The sequence below is a fragment of the Bufo bufo genome, chromosome 5 (assembly GCF_905171765.1).
Source record: "Bufo bufo chromosome 5, aBufBuf1.1, whole genome shotgun sequence".
Taxonomy (NCBI): domain Eukaryota; kingdom Metazoa; phylum Chordata; class Amphibia; order Anura; family Bufonidae; genus Bufo; species Bufo bufo.
The window spans coordinates 394,841,451-394,859,787 of NC_053393.1; the positions used below are offsets into that span (position 1 = coordinate 394,841,451).

The following is an 18,337-nucleotide window of genomic DNA, read 5'->3' on the forward strand; positions in this document are numbered from 1 at the left end:
TGGCCTGCATTTATGGTTACCAAGTATCTTCAGCATAGTTTGGAATGAAGCACGCAAATAGCCTCTTAATCATGTGATCTGGCCTTACCTACCGTACTTTTCTCTGGGCAAGGCATTCAGGAATTGGCTTATTTTAGCCATCTAGTAGTAAATCTTGACTTTCCCGCCGTGACCGTAACCTAGGCACTTGTTTTCCATATTATAGGTAATATGTGGTGGGACGTTCAGTAGCCCATAAGAAACATTAAAGACAAATGAGATTTCGAACTACACTGTCTAAATTCAATGAAACGTGGAGCTTCAATATTAAGTACTTGAATGTGAAAGGATGGGAATTTTAGTTAACATGGCATCCTTAAATGGGTTTTCTGGTTTCGTAATTTATTTTTTATATACCAAGAGAACCCAAAATGCTGCATATATTTGCCTCATATAACTGTTTTACATGTTAGAACTTTCCTTTCCCTTTTCCTGCATTACTGCATCCTGGCAGGAAGTTTACATGGCTTGCTTCTTGCTCGGCTTTTGTAAACAACCCCAGCATGCTTTGCTCTGCAATATTTCCATACTTGCTCCGCCTGTCACTTCTCTCAGTAATCACGCCCCTACACCTCCCCTCTTAAAGGGTTTGTACCACCAGAAATACTGTTATGTAGCTGACTGACATTAGCGTTGCGCTAATGTCAGCACTACTACATTAGTGTTTTTTTACATTTCTCACTGCAGCCGTTTTGGTAAAATAAGCACTTTTATAATATGCTAATGAGCCTCTAGGTAAAATCAGCACCTAGAGGCTCTGTCCACTCACCCTTTATCCCGTACAGGTCCCCTGTTCTGCCCGCCCCGCTCCTCTTGATTGATGTGACGGTCCGCTGCATTGTTGACGAAATACCGCGCCTGCTCCGTTCACTTCTGTACTCGGCGCAGGTGCAATGAGTGAATGATGGGCTCCTGGTGCCGGCTTTCTCACTGTGACGTAGTCGGCGCAGGCGCAGTGAGGAATCCGGCACCAGGAGCTCATCATTCACTCACTGCGCCTACGCAGAGTACAGAAGTAAACGGCGAAGGCGCGGGATTTAGTCAACGATGCTGCGAACCGTCGCATCAATCAAGAGGTGCGGCGCGGGATAAAGGGTGAGTGGACGGAGCCTCTAGGTGCTGATTTTACGCCCACATAGCACCTAGAGGCTCATTAGCATATTATAAAAATGCTTATTTTACCAAAACGGCTGCAGGGAGAAAGGTAAAAAACATACTGTTATTTAGTGCTGACATTAGCGATGTGCTATTGTCAGTTAGCTACATGACTTTATTTCTGGTGGTAGAAACCCTTTAATGTTAGCTAGGCAGAGCAAGCCCTGTGAAACATTATAGGGAATATCTTGATTGGTTTGGTTATTAAACCTAGCAGGAAGCTGATGAAAACAGGAAGGTATGCATGTAAACTTCCTGCCAGGATGCAGTGATGCTGAGAACAGCAGAAGGAAAGTGCTGGTATGAAAAACGGGTATATTTATATATGCAGTATTTGAACCTGAGAATCCCTTTTTCTTTGAATGACTAATAAGATTTGTGGTATAAAATTGAAAATGCATTCTTTTCTCACTGTCTCCACAAGTTATGGCACAGTTTGTATTCACCACTACAGATAACTGTTTCTGCCTTTTTAATCTCAGATCTGCAGCAGAGATACCAAAATCTCTGGGCATCTGCATGTATATATGTAATATCTTGTTTCCAGCCTCATTACTTGTGTCACAGTTATAAATTCCCCCTGTGGTTTTTACCATTATTGCAGATCATTCCTATATATTTTCTTCGCTGGTAATGTCTGTTTTAAATATTTAAATGCTGCCATTAATATATCTGGCAGAGAGATGAATGATCCTGAAGTAGCGTGACTTGTGTTTGTGTATTTATGTGCTTCATTTGAAGGTCACTCGGTGCGACTGCTGGGTCAGAAAAAGGATAATGGAAAACGGTTGGGGGGAGCTCGATTGGATTTGCCAAAGATTAGGAAGAACCCACTGATAGAAATCATTTCCATCAATACAGGGTAAGCTTCTTTCAAATTTGCTCATAAAATATTCAGTGCTGCCTAAGAATTCAATTTAGTTTTTCCCAGACATAGAGCTCTTCTGCAGCTCAATTTATTAAAAGGGAACAAAAATCTTCAGAGACACTCTGGGACTCTAAATAGTATCTTTTGTTATGTCATTTTGTGTGTGTGTGTGTATATATAATATAAAATTTTCTTTTTATTTTTTCTTTATGAAGATTTCAACACAGTTTGTTATATTGTTATATTTAGCATTTATTACACACACACATTTCTATTCATGCCGATTGTTTTCTCACATATGCCGTCAACTGTCTGACCAAACAGTTTAAAACTAGCTTAGGGATACGTCCAAGTGGGATGGAAAAGCCATTGTGAATTTTGCCACAAATCCATGCCAGTGTCTGATTTAGTCACGCATTTTCCACAGATTTCAAAGGGCAAAATCCACTGTGAAAATCCTTAGAACAAATTGACATGTAGGTTTAAAATCTGCACCGCATGTCAAGATGTGTGCAAATAGTTTTCCATAAGGTGGATGAGATTTGTTAAGATGCTACTGTGAGATGCTGCAGATTTGGGTAGTTGTGTTTCACAGTCCCCTGCCACTGATGCTGGTGTCTCAGCGCATGTGCAAGCACCCCTATTTATGACCAGTGTACTCTGCAACTGCAGATTTTAGCAGGAAAACTATGGCTGAGATTTGATGATGCTGTATCATGTGATCAGTCTAGTCATATATGCACTGTGGGTGTGCAGTGCACACAAGGGTCTTCTGTTAAAAGTAGTTGTGCCATATGAAGCCCCAATTAGTTGTTGTATCCCTCTCAGGACTTTTTGACCGTTTTATTTAAGGCTGTCACTTCTAAGGCTCTGTTCACATATGATTTGTAGACACCATCTCAGATTAAGGGTCCGTTCACATGTCCGTATGAATTGGTCCCCATCCATTCAAAAATTTTGCAGAAGGGGTGTGGACCCATTCTGTTCAATGGGGCCGCAACCGTAGTTTCGTTCTGAGGCCCCGCAAAAAAGATAGAGCATGTCCTTTTATTGTATGCAATCGCAGACAAGAATAGACATTTCCAGGACGTCCCTCCATGACAGTACCCACTGGAGGATGTCCTATTGGATATCTGTAGGGACAGGAAGCGTGAAAAGGTTAAAAGGCCCCTCCCCTACCCTCCCACCAGTGTTCTTCCTGTCCCTACGGGGATAGGAGCTGTGAGAAGGGATCTCTGCTACGTGTAGGGATCAGTACTAGGCCAGGCTGGTCGGGGGGCTCATGCCTCTCCTCTTCAGCCTCCGTTTGCGGCCTAAAGCCAGCACCCCTCCGGGAAGGGGTCCCCTAGCTTTCCGGGTACCTTTTTCTGACGCCGCGGTACCAGGACGCTGTTGCGGCTTCTCCGATGGAGCTCTGCGCACAGCAGCGGCTCCGTCCTCCTCCGATGATGCGTTCCACGTCACTTCCTGTGCGACCCGGAAGTGACGTGGCCAGGATACCGGCGCGCATTCAGGCTGGAGCCTCAGCCGGAGGCTTCGCATGAGAGGTCGACTCCTCTTAGGATGAGTCCCCCAGAAGAGGAGGCGGATCCGGCGGCGATGAGGGATGGGCCAGTAAGGTAAGATCCTTTAAAAGACGCTGTGATGTGTGCTCCAGGCAGGTACATCATGGAGGCCCAAGGGTTGAGCAGGCTAGATGCGGTAGCTGACCCCCTCATCCAGACTACTGTAAGTAGTATCCGGCTGGTTAGGTTAATAAATCCTTTAGACCAGTTTTTATATCTCCTTCTCCCCCTATTAAGGTGGAAAAGGAGACGGGACACAAACCACATGGAGACTCCAGGAAAAAAGCTAGGAAATGTGCTACGTGCACTAAAAAGCTTTCTGAGTCGTATAAGAAGGCCCTCTGCACGGATTGCTTGGCAAAAATCCTAAAGGAGGAGCAACCATCTTTTCTGGAAGAGCTGAGGGCCATTGTCAGAGATGAAGTTCAGGCGGCAGGAATGAGTCAGCCCCCTTGCCTTCCAGTTCCCTCTTCCCCTCCGTCCAAGCGTGCCAGAGTACATGTGGTATCAGAGTCGGAGGAGGAAACCGGGTATCCTTCGGACGAAATGGAGGAGGAGATCCCCCCTTCCGTGTCAGAGGAACCCAAGAGATATCTATTTTCCTCAGAACATCTGGACTCGCTCCTTACAGCAGTGAGACAAACCATGGCTGTTGAGGAGGAGGAGCCGAAGCGTTCTGTACAGGACGAGATGTTCGGCGGTTTAAGGGCCAGGAAAAGAAAACTTTTCCCGGTAAATTCATACTTACAGGATCTTATCAAAGATGAGTGGGAAGAGGGCGATAAAAAGCTCTATGTACCCAGAGAGTTTAAAAGCAGGATGGCTTTCAACCCGGAGGAAACAAAACTTTGGGATGAAGTTCCAAAAGTCGACATCCAGGTCGCCAAAGTGGTGAAGAAGACGTCCATTCCATTCGAGGATTCCTCACAGTTAAAGGACCCCATGGATCGGAAGATGGATGCTCTTCTGAAAAAAGCCTGGGAATCTTCAGCGGCTACTTTTAATGCTAATATTGCAGCAACTTCGGTTGCTCGCGCCATGTGCCTATGGCTTGAGCAACTGGAAGAACATCTAAAAATGAAAACTTCCAGGGAGGAAATACTCGAGTCCTTACCGTTACTAAAGATTGCAGCATCCTTCATGGCAGACGCTTCGGCAGAGTCGATTCGTTTCTCAGCCAGGAATGACGCCCTTACAAATACTGCAAGACTGGCCCTCTTGCTCAAATCCTGGACGGGAGACATTGCATCAAAAAACAAACTATGTGCAATCCCCTTTACTGGAGCATACCTTTTTGGCCAGGTCCTAGATTCCATCTTGGAAAGTGCAGCGGACAAAAAGAAGGGGTTTCCAGAAGAAAAGGCTAAGAAACCTGTACAGCCCTTTCGTAAGACCTCTAGGCACTTCACATCCTCAGAGAGAGGAAAAGGTAAAACGGGTAGATGGAGCTACCCTAAAGGAGGGAGAGGTAGAGGGTTCCTCTTCAATCCTAACTCAGGCCCAAGCAAACAATGACATCAGGCCAGTAGGGGGCAGGCTTCGCCTGTTTTGGGAATCCTGGACTCGGATTACCCAAAATCAGTGGATCCTCAATTCCATCCGAGAAAGGGTAAGATTAGAATTTCGCGTTCCTCCCCCGGAAAGATTCCTAATCACCAAATTCCATTCAAGGGAGCAACAAGATCAGTTAGGTCTGGACTTGCAGAAGCTTCTAAGTTTAAATGCTATAGTCCAGGTTCCGGAAGATCAAAAATACTTGGGACACTATTCAAGCCTTTTTCTAATAAAAAAGCCGGATGGTTCTTACAGGACAATCCTCAACCTGAAATCCTTGAACCAGTCAATAACCTATCACAAGTTCAAGATGGAATCCATAAGATCAGCAATCCCGTTAATTTCAGTTGGAGATCTACTATGTACCATGGACCTGAAGGATGCGTATTATCACATCCCGATTCATCCTTTACACCAGAAATATCTCAGGTTTGCAGTCATCCAGGAGGGGACTCTCCATTACCAATTCCAGTGTCTCCCCTTTGGTATTTCGTCGGCCCCTCGCATCTTTACAAAGATCATCACAGAGGTAGTGGCGTATCTGAGAGTACAGCAGATAAAGATTGTTCCATACCTCGACGATTTTCTCCTAATAGCAGACACCAAACTGAACCTCGAGAGCAGCATCCATCAGACCCTAGCTCTGTTCAAGGATCTCGGCTGGATAATAAATTACCCCAAATCCGACCTAAGACCAAGCACCAGGAAACAATTCCTGGGAGTTCTCTTGGACTCAAGAAATCAAATTTCTTTCCTTCCAGAGTCCAAGCAGGTGATCATAAAGGGGAAGATAGTGGCGTTCCAAAAAAGGAGGGTCCATACTCTGAGAGGCTATGAAAATTCTGGGCCTGATGACATCATGTATATCAGTAATCCCGTGGGCTCAGTTTCATTCCAGGATCCTACAGGCCGCAATCCTGTCATCATGGAACAGGGATCATCATTCCCTAGACACAAGGATAGCGCTTACAAAGCGGTGTCTAAAATCCCTTTCGTGGTGGATCAACCCCGAAAATCTAAGGAAGGGGGTAGCCGGGAACCCGTCTCCTTCCATTGTCATCACCACGGATGCAAGCCAGTGGGGCTGGGGTGCCCATCTGAAGGGTCATGTCTTCCAGGGTCGATGGTCCAGCCTGGACAGCCACAGGTCCTCAAATTACAGGGAATTGAAGGCTGTATGGAAGACCCTAGAATCGGCCGATTTCATTCTCTACAACCACCACATCAAAATCCTGTCAGACAACATGACTACGGTGTGTTACCTGAAGAGGCAAGGGGGAACCAGGAACCCTCATCTTCAGGTTCTGTCAGAAAAGATTTTTCACTGGGCAGAGAGGAAGATCCTCTCTGTGACGGCCGTTCACCTGAAGGGGGCAGACAACTCAGCAGCAGACTTTCTAAGCAGACACTGTCTCGACGCAGGCGAATGGTGCCTAAACCGGGAGGTCTTCTTTCAGATCTGCCACCAGTGGGGGTTCCCACAAATAGACCTATTTGCTTCCAGGAGGAACACCCAAGTAAATCAGTTCTTCTCTCTGAACCCCAGAGACAATCCACTAGGGGTAGACGCCTTATCCCAGGTTTGGGACACAAACCTGGCATATGCCTTCCCTCCCTTTCCCTTGATTCCTTTGGTCCTGAAGAAGCTAAAAACTTGCTCAGCGACCCTTATTCTGATAGCCCCGGCCTGGCCGAAGAGAGCCTGGTTCCCGCTGCTAAAGGATTTACTCATAGACGATCCAATAACCCTTCCAGGAAGGAAGGACCTTCTCGTACAGGGGCCCCTGGAACACCCGAACCTCGAGAAATTGAAACTAACAGCCTGGATCCTGAAAGGCAAATCCTAAGAAGTAAAGGCCTATCAGATAAGGTAATTTCAACCTTGCAGCAGAGCCGCAAACCTGTAACCTCAGCCATATACTTAAAGATATGGAGGAGGTTTACATCATGGCTCTCAGATACTCATCCAGGGATCTCGGTCCCATCCATAGGCTGCATCCTGGACTTCTTACAGGCAGGTTTCGATTTGGGTCTGAAACCCAGTACCCTTAAAGTCCAAATATCGGCTTTGAGTAGTTTCCTGGATACCCCTCTGGCAGACCACAGATGGATTAGAAGATTTGTTAAATCAATCTCCAGGTTGAGACCTACCATTAGGCAGACGGTCCCCCCATGGGACTTAAATATAGTCTTAGACGGTCTTTGTGGTTCTCCCTTTGAGCCTATTGACCAGTTATCAGATAAATTACTTTCCCTAAAAACTGTCTTTCTTCTAGCCATTACCACAGCTCGTAGAATTGGGGAGATTCAAGCCCTCTCCATCAGGGAACCATTCTTGAAAATTCTAGATGACCGAGTCATTTTAAAATTAGATCAGTCCTTTTTACCAAAAGTGGTATCTCCATTTCACAGGAACCAGGAAATAATCCTTCCCTCCTTTTGTGCCTCCCCCAAGAATACGAAGGAGGAAAGATTCCACTGCCTGGACGTAAGAAGATCCATTCTCGCTTACCTTCAGAGGACGGCGCAATGGAGAAAATCTCAGAGCCTCTTTGTTTCGTTTGGGGGAAGGAACAGAGGCAGCAAGGCCTCGAAACAGACTCTAGCCCGTTGGATCAGAGACTTGATTCGAGAGGTTTACATACAAAAAGGTCTTACTTGTCCTTTATCCATAAAAGCCCACTCCACCAGAGCAATGGCATCGTCATGGGCAGAAAAAGCGGATGCTTCGGTGGAGCAGATTTGCAGGGCCGCTACCTGGTCCAGTTTCTCTACATTTGTTAAGCATTATAGACTTGATTCTCTGGCCAACCAGGACCCAGCGTTCGGTCGTAAGGTCCTTCAGGCTGTGGTCCCCCCCTAGTTATTTAGCTGGTAGTTCTCCAGTGGGTACTGTCATGGAGGGACGTCCTGGAAACTAAAGTTTAGTCTTACCGGTAAACGGTTTTCCAGAAGTCCGACATGACAGTACCCGTTATTTTCCCCCCCATATTTCTTTTCGATTATTGCCAGGGTCCCTAATTACATTTCCAATGTGAGATTAACATGGAAGTTCAATAAATGGTTTGGATCCTATCTGGTGTAGTAATTGGAAAGAACACTGGTGGGAGGGTAGGGGAGGGGCCTTTTAACCTTTTCACGCTTCCTGTCCCTACAGATATCCAATAGGACATCCTCCAGTGGGTACTGTCATGTCGGACTTCTGGAAAACCGTTTACCGGTAAGACTAAACTTTAGTTTCTATCACAGGGTTGGCCGTGTGCGGTCCGCAAAATGCGGAACGCACATGGTCGGTGCTCATTTTTTGCGGATCCGCAATTTGCGGACTGCAAAACTCTTGCGGATATTTGAATGGACCCCTAGGAGTATTTATCGGAATGAATGGAGGACACCATAATGGAACCCAACGTTCCCCATTATAAATCAGTGGGGACTATTGATCTCTTGTGATGTCCATCATGTGATGGATCCATCACAGCTTGAATTCCGTTTTTTCTGCTCCTATGATGGAACAAAACGAAAAAATGAAATTCCGAGCCCAAGTTGGGTGTCAACAAATTCAAACATTTCTCTATGCATACAGAAGTACTTTTGTTATTGCAGTAAACCAGATCTATCCATTTTCTTTTTTTTGAGTACACAGTGGTGCTATTTGAAGGTCTCTGTATAGGAGAGACACAGGCCTGCTGCCCTGCCAGGGAGTGATGAAATTAAAACGCAAAGCTCCCACATCACTTTCAATCACGTTCTAGTGCTCTTATGTTCCCATGTGTCTAAGCGTGGAAGTCAAAATGTGCCATGTGTGATGTTTTATCCATTAGGCTGAAACCAGAGATTCCCTTGCTGATCCTTTAGTCCAATGAATACACCGGTTTCGTCCATTTTTTATCTGCTGTTTTTTCGTTAACTGCTGCTTTGTGATGACTGAAGTACCTTATTTGACCTCATCTTTCACAGACAAATTACACCATCTGATACTTTTTACCTTGTGATAACAGTGTTCTTTGGTTCATATTCCAAACCACAATAAATTGGATATTTAAAATGATTGCATGGTCTCTGCCGTGACCAATCAGCAGAAGTTTAAGATTATGTAGCCTGTATATTTCCAGAGGAAGTTTGACTGGCACACCACGATCTAAAGTCTGACTTTGCCATCACTGTTATTAATAAGGCAGTGTCTCCCTAATCATACAGAAAATGAGTAAATAGTAATAATAAAGTAAAATTCCTTTAATGTGGCATTAACAGAAGTTCATGGGTGTCAGACTGTCAAATATTATGCATTCTTCGAAAACCTACTGGAAGAGGTCGCAAATTACATTGGTCAAGGGGTTGTCTCATCAGCCCTTTCACTGCATGTCCGGAGCAATCTGGTGATTACCCCAGATCTTAACCCGGCAATCAGCTGTTTTTGAGGGTTGGATGCGATAGCTGAGCTGGCCAGTCAAAGTATCGCATGACAGCCATTCAAATGAATAACTGTACTTTTAATCCAAGGACAGCTTGAGTTCAACTGGAAAAAGAGCTATTCATACAGTGGTGGTCTCCGTTCTGACCAGTTGTCTCCAACTGGGAGAACAGCTCATTTGATGGCCATGGGGTATATGCACAGGTGTTGCTTTTATGGGATAGCCCCTTAAAATTCATTTTTTTACTTTTTTTATCCAAGAATTTTCCTGTCTTCAATTTCAACCTTTTGAGTATCTATTAGGGGTGGGCGATATGGCCTAAAAAATCTATATTGCGATATAATTTTAAGCATGTGCGATATGCGATATATATTGCGATATATTGTTTTCTATATTGGGGGTGGGGGGGTGTTTAAACTTTATTTTTTTTTTACTTTTTATTTAATAACTATTAGCCTCCTTAAGGGCTAGGGTGAATAGGACTTTACACTCTTCCTGCTGCCCTGTGCTTTGTGCACACAACAGTAGGGAGCTGACCATGGCAGCCAGCCTCTGATGTACCCCCCCAGCCTCTGATGTGCCCCCCCCAGCCGCCTCTGATGTGCCCCCCCCCAGCCGCCTCTGATGTGCCCCCCCCCAGCCGCCTCTGATGTGCCCCCCCCCAGCCGCCTCTGATGTGCCCCCCCCCAGCCGCCTCTGATGTGCCCCCCCCCAGCCGCCTCTGATGTGCCCCCCCCCAGCCGCCTCTGATGTGCCCCCCCCAGCCGCCTCTGATGTGCCCCCCCCAGCCGCCTCTGATGTGCCCCCCCCAGCCGCCTCTGATGTGCCCCCCCCCAGCCGCCTCTGATGTGCCCCCCCCCAGCCGCCTCTGATGTGCCCCCCCCCAGCCGCCTCTGATGTGCCCCCCCCCCCAGCCGCCTCTGATGTGCCCCCCCCCAGCCGCCTCTGATGTGCCCCCCCCCAGCCGCCTCTGATGTGCCCCCCCCCCAGCCGCCTCTGATGTGCCCCCCCCCAGCCGCCTCTGATGTGCCCCCCCCCAGCCGCCTCTGATGTGCCCCCCCCCAGCCGCCTCTGATGTGCCCCCCCCAGCCGCCTCTGATGTGCCCCCCCAGCCGCCTCTGATGTGCCCCCCCAGCCGCCTCTGATGTGCCCCCCCAGCCGCCTCTGATGTGCCCCCCCAGCAGCCTCTGATGTGCCCCCCCCGCAGCCTCTGATGTGCCCCCCCAGCAGCCTCTGATGTGCCCCCCCCCCAGCAGCCTCTGATGTGCCCCCCCCCAGCAGCCTCTGATGTGCCCCCCCCCCCAGCAGCCTCTGATGTGCCCCCCCCCAGCAGCCTCTGATGTGCCCCCCCCCAGCAGCCTCTGATGTGCCCCCCCCAGCAGCCTCTGATGTGCCCCCCCCCCCCCCCCACAGCCTCTGATGTGCCCCCCCTGGTAACTCAAACCCACCCCTCTCCCTCCCTCTCTCCCTCCCCAGTATTAATCATTGGTGGCAGTGGCCACAGGGTCCCCCTCCCCCCCATCATTGGTGGCAGTGGCCACAGGGTTGCCCCTCCTTCCCCCCCATCATTGGTGGCAGTGGCCACAGGGTTGCCCCTCCCCATCATTGGTGGCAGTGGGCAGTTCCGATCGGAGTCCCAGCAGTGTAATGCTGGGGCTCCGATCGGTTACCATGGCAGCCAGGACGCTACTGAAGTCCTGGCTGCGATGGTATGTTAGCGAGCAGCATTATACTCACGTGCGCCGTGGCCCACGGTCGCTCCTTCTTCTCATAGGTCTGTGCGGTGCATTGCTAATGCTATAAGCATTAGCAAAATAGCATTAGCAATCCGCCGCACCGACAGAAGAAGGAGCGCCTGGCGGCCACGGCGCACGTGAGTATAATGCTGCTCGCTAACATACCATCGCAGCCAGGACTTCAGTAGCGTCCTGGCTGCCATGGTAACCGATCGGAGCCCCAGCATTACACTGCTGGGACTCCGATCGGAACTGCCCACTGCCACCAATGATGGGGGGGAGGAGGGGGACCCTGTGGGATATGGCCGGCACATTCATTGGTGGCGCAGTGGCCACAGTCCCTCCCCTCCTCCTCCTCTTACTCTGTCCTCATTGGTGTTCAGCGGCAGCCGTGCACAGTGGGGAGAGACTCCCTCCTCCTCCCTCCACTGTGCTGGCTGGCTCAGGAGAAAATGGTGCGCGCAGAGAGCGCGATCATATCGCGGTCCGGCGATATGGCGAAAATCCATATCGTGGCCCAAATTTATATCGCATATCGCCTATATCGCATATACTGCCCACCCCTAGTATCTATATTAAGAACTTTTGCAGAAAATAAAAAAGTTCGATCACCTATGCCTCAGTATGTAGGGAGATATACCTTCTGTACCATAGTATATTCTCATAAAGAGCTAGTGTCTCTGACTAGCAGACTTGTACTGTAGTAAAGTTTCTTACAAAGACATTGTATACTTTGTGCAACTAGTAAAGGCTGAAGAGCAAGAGTTTTGTAGATTTACCATTCATTTTACAAATGCATCTTTGTTGCAGCTTGGTTGATTCTTTACCATAGACATGGCATAAGTGGCAGTTTGGACATTTTGGCTGACCATTGTATGATAATTTTATGAAAATTATTGTTCATTTCGGCTAGAGATGATCGAATTGCTCAAAATTTGATTTGTGTTCAATTTGGCCGAATTGGTCTATCGTATCATTATTTGCCCCCAAAATTGTGTAGTACACTGTATCCTAGAACGCATATGTTTTCTACTGTTTCTTACTTTCTAAAAATGTTAAGAAATTTTCTCTCTAAAAATTCAAACTCGGACACACCTTAAATTTTTACAAAATGTAGGTTATTAATGTAAGCTGACTTTTAACTTCTGCAATTTAAGTTGTAATTGGCCAATAAATTGCTACACAACACAAGTTTTCTGTCCTAGTGGAAATAATCATTCTGATTACCACAAAAAAAATAGCATTTTTTTACAAACACAATACACATTAAAATAAATATTTTTCCCCCCAAAAAATGGTGACCATAAACTACATCTTGCCTAAAAAACACAAGTTCTCATACAGCAGTATCATTTGGCTTCCAGGAGCATGTGTGTTCTATCCAACAAAACCTTATGGCATAGGCTGAAAGGACACAATTTTGGCATCTGTTGCGTCTATTTGGAGTGTGGTTTTTGAAGACAAAATTACACCTGAGATGCAGCTTTTGAAACCATTGTCGGGTGTGGATCATAAAAGGGGAGAAATTATAAAAGATTCTATTTTTATTTTTTTTAATTTTTTATATCTACTCCTGGTTTTGGATTAAAGAGGACCTGTCGCCACTCCTGACATGCCAGTTTTATTAGCTAAATGCATTCCCCATGTAATAACCGTTATGGAGCATCTACTCTTATGTCTGTATGTTGTGCCATTCCTTTATCATTTGTACTTGAAGTTATGAATGAATTAATTGCTAGCAGTCTCCAGTAAGGGTGGTAACAAGTTGGGGGGGGGGGGGTGTACCTGCACAGACTCGCTCTATCCAGTCAGTGTTGCCATTTTCAGACTGTGCAGGTACACCCCCCCAACTGGTTACCTCCCCTCTGTACCCTTTCTGCAGACTGCTAGGAAATGATTCATAACTTCTAGTAGAAATGATAAAGGAATGGCACAACATAGTCATAAGAATAGATTCTCCAGAATTGTTAATACATGGGGAATGCATGAAGCTTTAAAACAGGCTTGTCAGAACAGGTCCTTTTAACTGCATAAAAAAAAAAAAAAAAAAAGTTTGGCAGCACCCTAACTGCATTTAATGCTGCATAATAGTGCAGATGCGGTGGTGGGAAGCCTGTTATCAGTAACAGCCAGGCTCCCTATAGAGAAGGCAGAGACTTATTTTTTTCTTCTTCCCCTACCCATTACTGTATACATTGTGCAATGAACACTGTGTATATAGATCAGGCAGTGGCAATGGCGCGTCTTGCTCTGCTCCCAGCAAACAGTGGGTTAACTGCAAGAGCTGCATATTAGGCTAGATAAGCTCTGGTCAGAATGGTATCAGAATAGTGTTGTACAGTGGATTGAAAAAATATACAAAGAAAAATCATTCTCCCTTTCCTATATATCTTAAAAAAAAGTTATACAGAATAAAAAAATAATCATAATCAGGTTTGCTGCAGCCATTGTTGTCCAAAATATTAGAATATTACTTTTTGTCCCACACTAATGCTGTAAAAAAAAGAAAAGTGCCAGGATTGCTGTGTTCTGGTCATTTTCTGGCCCCCACAATGGTACTACTGCAAACTATAATTTATCCCTAAAGCCATCACACAGCTCCATCGATGGAGAAGTTATAGGTGTCAAAATATAACGTCATAAAGCAATTTATACACATTTTTCAAATGTTTTTAATTTGTTAAATAGCAAGACATAACAGACATTATATAAATGTATCACTTTAATCGAATTAACACATAATTACAAACAATATCAGAAAAGCAGTGGCAGAATTATGTAATTTTACAGCTAACACATTTTACCGTTTCTCTGTACAATATATGGAGCATTAAACGCCCCACACAGCAGCACAGTGTATCTAGAGGCAGGGTATGTTGACATTAATACTGGGTGCCACCTCCACTTGCTGTGATACAGGCTGCGACTCTGGTATGGTAATGGTCATATAGATGCTCGATATCCTCCTGTGGTATGTCATTGCAAACTACTTCAACTTTGACCCATAGTTGAGCCTAGGTGGTTATTGGCTGCTGTGCATGGGAGATCCATGCCCCATCCAGTCTTGATGGGGAGAGATCTGGTGAAGGAGCTGGCCAGGGGAGCTGTCAAATACCCTGAAGAGAATGCGTAGTGCAGGCAGTGTGTGGGCAGGCATTATTTTGTTGCAACATTGTGTCTCCAGAGTCAAAAATGCAGTAGAACTTGTACCAGAATGTCCTGGACATGCTGTAGGCTGGTTAATGTTACCTTTACGAATACCAGGCAGAAATGGCAGAGGAAAAGCCTACTGGAGATCATCGTATCCAAAATAGCCGGATTTCTACCTTTCCTTTACCGGAGCCTATTGACTATAATGGGACTTGACTGGGATCCGGCCGGCCGGTTTCCGGCATTTGTGCTGAGCTTCAGCTGCACAAAAAATTGCTGCTTGCAGCGCTATTTGTACGGCTGAATCTTGACACTAATTCTGGAGACGGGCTGGATCCCTGCTGGGTTCCATTATAGTCAGTGGGGTTTTGTGGTGCTGCTGCAGTTTCCAGCAATGCCGGATGAGATGATCTCCGGTAGACTGTACCGCTGCCGAAACAGTACGGTAGCCTGCCGGATGATGTAAGCGTTAGTGTGAAAACTAGCCTAATGGTGCCCCACACCATGACACCTGGTGTTGGACCTTTGTGTCTCCACACTATACATAATGGAGGCGGGTGCTCTCCAGCCCTCCTGCGAACTCTGATGCAGCCGTTATTGGTAGGCAGAGTCTGCTTTCATCACTGAACACTATTGTTTGCCATTGATGGCTGCCTCAGAGGTCATAGGAGGGCAGGAAAGCACCTACTGCCATCTTGCATGGAGTGGAGACCAACACCATGTGTCAGTGGCACATCACACTATATTTACCATGGCCGTTCCAATCTAGTATTCATGGAAGGAACAGTCACTAGCCTTCAGTATGTCCAGGACTTTTATTTTTTTTATTTTTTTAACTCTGGAGACGTGGTGTTCCAGCAAAATAATGCCAACCAACAACAATGTTCTCTTCAGGGTATCCAGCAGCAGCCCCCGTCCAGCTAATTTTCCAGAATCCCTCTCTCCTTTCGAGAATGTCTGAGACCAGATGGGGCAATGGAACTCCCATGCACAGTAGCCAATAACCACCTCAGTTGAAAGAGTGGCAGCCTGTATTGCATCAAGGGGTGAAGCAGCCCAGTATTAATGTGACCATGCCTCAAAGTATATCCCGCTGCAGAACCAAAATTAGAGTATTTCCTTGTGTGTGATCATTTACAAAGCACAACTATCAGTTTATACTTTGTCAGTCAGCACTAAAGGGTTTATATGACACTAACAAATGCTCCATCACCGGGCCCCTCGCACTGATTCTACTTACCTGGCTCCCTGCACCGCTCCTGGTTGGTGGGTTGTTGAACAGCCGATGGCAGGCGGTGACGGGGACGAACCTCTCTAGTGTCACTTGCTATAGTAGGGAGTCTCGTCCCAGTCACCGCCTGCCATTGGCCGCTCCCCCCCGGGGGACCAGGAGCGGCGGGGGGAGCCAGGTAAGTAGAATTAGTGTGAGAGGCCCGGCATATGGGGGGAGCATTTGTTAGTATCGGATAACCCCTTTAAGTTTTCTAGGTGTTTTGTCTTCAATTTCCAGGAGTGTATTTGGCTGCACAGAAAGTATATCTGACTTCACCTCTCTGGAATACGTAGTTTAAGGTCATGGTTATGGCTTTGGATCAACTAAAATAAAATCTCTTACATTGTCTAAATATTACTGCTGATTAAGTATTGCAGATCGTATACGTAGCAAGAAATGCCAAGGGATTGTCCAGATTGAGTACTCGAAGCTTTAAGATCTTTACTAAACAAATCTATAGATTGGATCAATTTAGGGTTATGAACTTGAATTTTATTCATTATATTAACTAGCAGGCATGTCTTTCATTATTCATGTAGCATTCCAGCTGAAATAAATTTGTACTTCCAATAAAAAAACAGCTCAGCTAATGGGTTTTTGTAATTCTTCTCAGCTCTGTTTTCTCCTGGTATACATAGGTAGACTCACATTCGGTACTCATGGCCAGCATAGCTTCGTGTTCACATCACTGTTTTCTCAGAGAGGGAAGAGTTCTTGCGAGATTAAAAGTAAACATCAATAACATGCTTCCCAGAATGTAAGCCTTTTATCTCATGCATGTTTCCCATGTCACGACTTACAGGTTACCAACAGTCTAACCAAGGACTTCTTCTAAGCTGTGCATAAGTGACCCTCTTAACAGTCTCCTGTAAATCTTTTTTAATGCTGTTTTGCGTGTGCTGACAATACACATCTTTGACAGTAGACTGTTTCAATCACATTTTTTGTTCTGCATGTAATTTACCAAAACTTGCCTATCTCCCAAAATGCTCTAACTGATTTTCCAATCGTGTTTTTAAAAAAAAATTAGGTCTCATGCACACGACCAATCGTGTTTTTTTTGCGGTCCGCAAAAAACGGAAGCCACCTGTGTGCTTTCCGCAATTTGCGGAACGAGCAGCCCATTGTAGAAATGCCTATTCTTGTCCGCAAAACGGAAAAGAATAGGAAATGTTATATATTTTTTTTTACTGGGCCACGGAATGGAGCAACGGATGCAGGTAGCACACGGAGTGCTGGCCGCATCTTTTGCGGCCCCATTGAAGTGAATAGGTCTGCACCCAAGCCGCAAAAACTGCGGCTCGGATGCGGACCAGAACTACGGTCGTGTGCATGAGGCCTTATTGCCAATAGACCCATCCACCGGTGCTGCACATAGTTAGTGCCCATACAGGCCCAGAAGTTCTTTCCAGCCCTGCTCTCCCAGGCAGTTTTCTTTAGCAGCCTCTCATATAGACTGGAGCTCTGTTCTGCAGTCATGTTGGGGGTGGGTGGGGGGAGAACAGGATTTTTTGCCTCCTTATTGACAAGCGTGAAGGATTTAACGCAGATAAGTGTATTCTTGGCTGAACTTGCCATTTTCGTAGGACTGTCCGACAATCTAATGTGTATGAGGAGCTCAAGATTATGTCATGGAGAGATGGATTGGGCAAATTGATCCCCCCCCCCCCACTCGATCCTTTTGTTCTCTATGAAGATAAGCCATTGTCTGACAGCTGCTTTCTTCTCTCTCTCCATTGAAAGACGTACACTCTGGGTCTAGCAGAGTGTGAATGTGGGTTGAGAGAAATAGGTGTCACTCTGTTTTCTCGCTCGTATCATTGGGGGACACAGGACTGTGGGTATAGCTGCTGTTGCCACTAGGAGGCGACACTAGGCTGAAAAGTGTTAGCTCCTCCTCTGCCGACTATACCCCCTCCAGCCAGGAGAGAGCATATCTGTTTATAGCCTAGTGTCGCAGGAGGCGGATTCCTTTTGTTTTTTTCTCTTTTCCCTTTTTAGGTATGGAAGTCACCTAGCCTCTGTCTACCCCGGGAGCAAGGCTGGTGTCGGATTCCCTCACCGCTCGACCTCCCCCAAGAAGCAAAGGTGGACCAGGGCAGCCTAGCTCCCCTGCTTCCCGCCAGCCAAAGGGTCACCTGGATCCGCCAAGACCCCCCCCACCATTCCAATCTCCTGCCACTTCAGGTGCCAGCTGCTGAAGAGGTGACCCTGCTGGTCCTCTGAGGGGGGGGGGGGTGTGAAGAGAAGAGGATGAAGATGGGGTGAGTAATCGGGATTGGGTGAGTATTCTCCTGCACCCTCCCTCAGCCCCGTTCTTCTCCACTTCAGGTCACTTTATTTCCTGACTAGGGCCACCGGGATGCGATTTCTTGGGGATGCCTCACTTTTACAGTCGCACACCCCCCTTTTCTTTTTACCTCCCGGCTGGCCTCTTTACTTTAGGCCCCGGCTATATTTCGGGCCTACCTGGATTTTGGGTTCCAGCCCGCTCTGGATTCTTCCTGGTCTGCGGGGTGGGCACCCGCGGCCAGTATGCGCAAGCGGGCCCCTCCTGGACACCGCTCCGGGTCCCTCAGTTCTCC

The 18,337-nt window shown here is 46.7% G+C and overlaps 1 protein-coding gene across 3 annotated transcripts in view; it reads left to right on the top strand.

The window, feature by feature from the left end:
- CDKAL1 (CDK5 regulatory subunit associated protein 1 like 1) overlaps positions 1–18,337 on the top strand; it is a 963,682-nt gene that overhangs the window by 251,819 nt on the left and 693,526 nt on the right. For all 3 annotated transcript variants that reach the window (XM_040432802.1, XM_040432800.1, XM_040432801.1), the window contains one exon: positions 1,936–2,056. In XM_040432802.1, the coding sequence (XP_040288736.1) occupies positions 1,936–2,056 (121 nt within the window). The remainder of the gene's footprint in view (positions 1–1,935; positions 2,057–18,337) is intronic.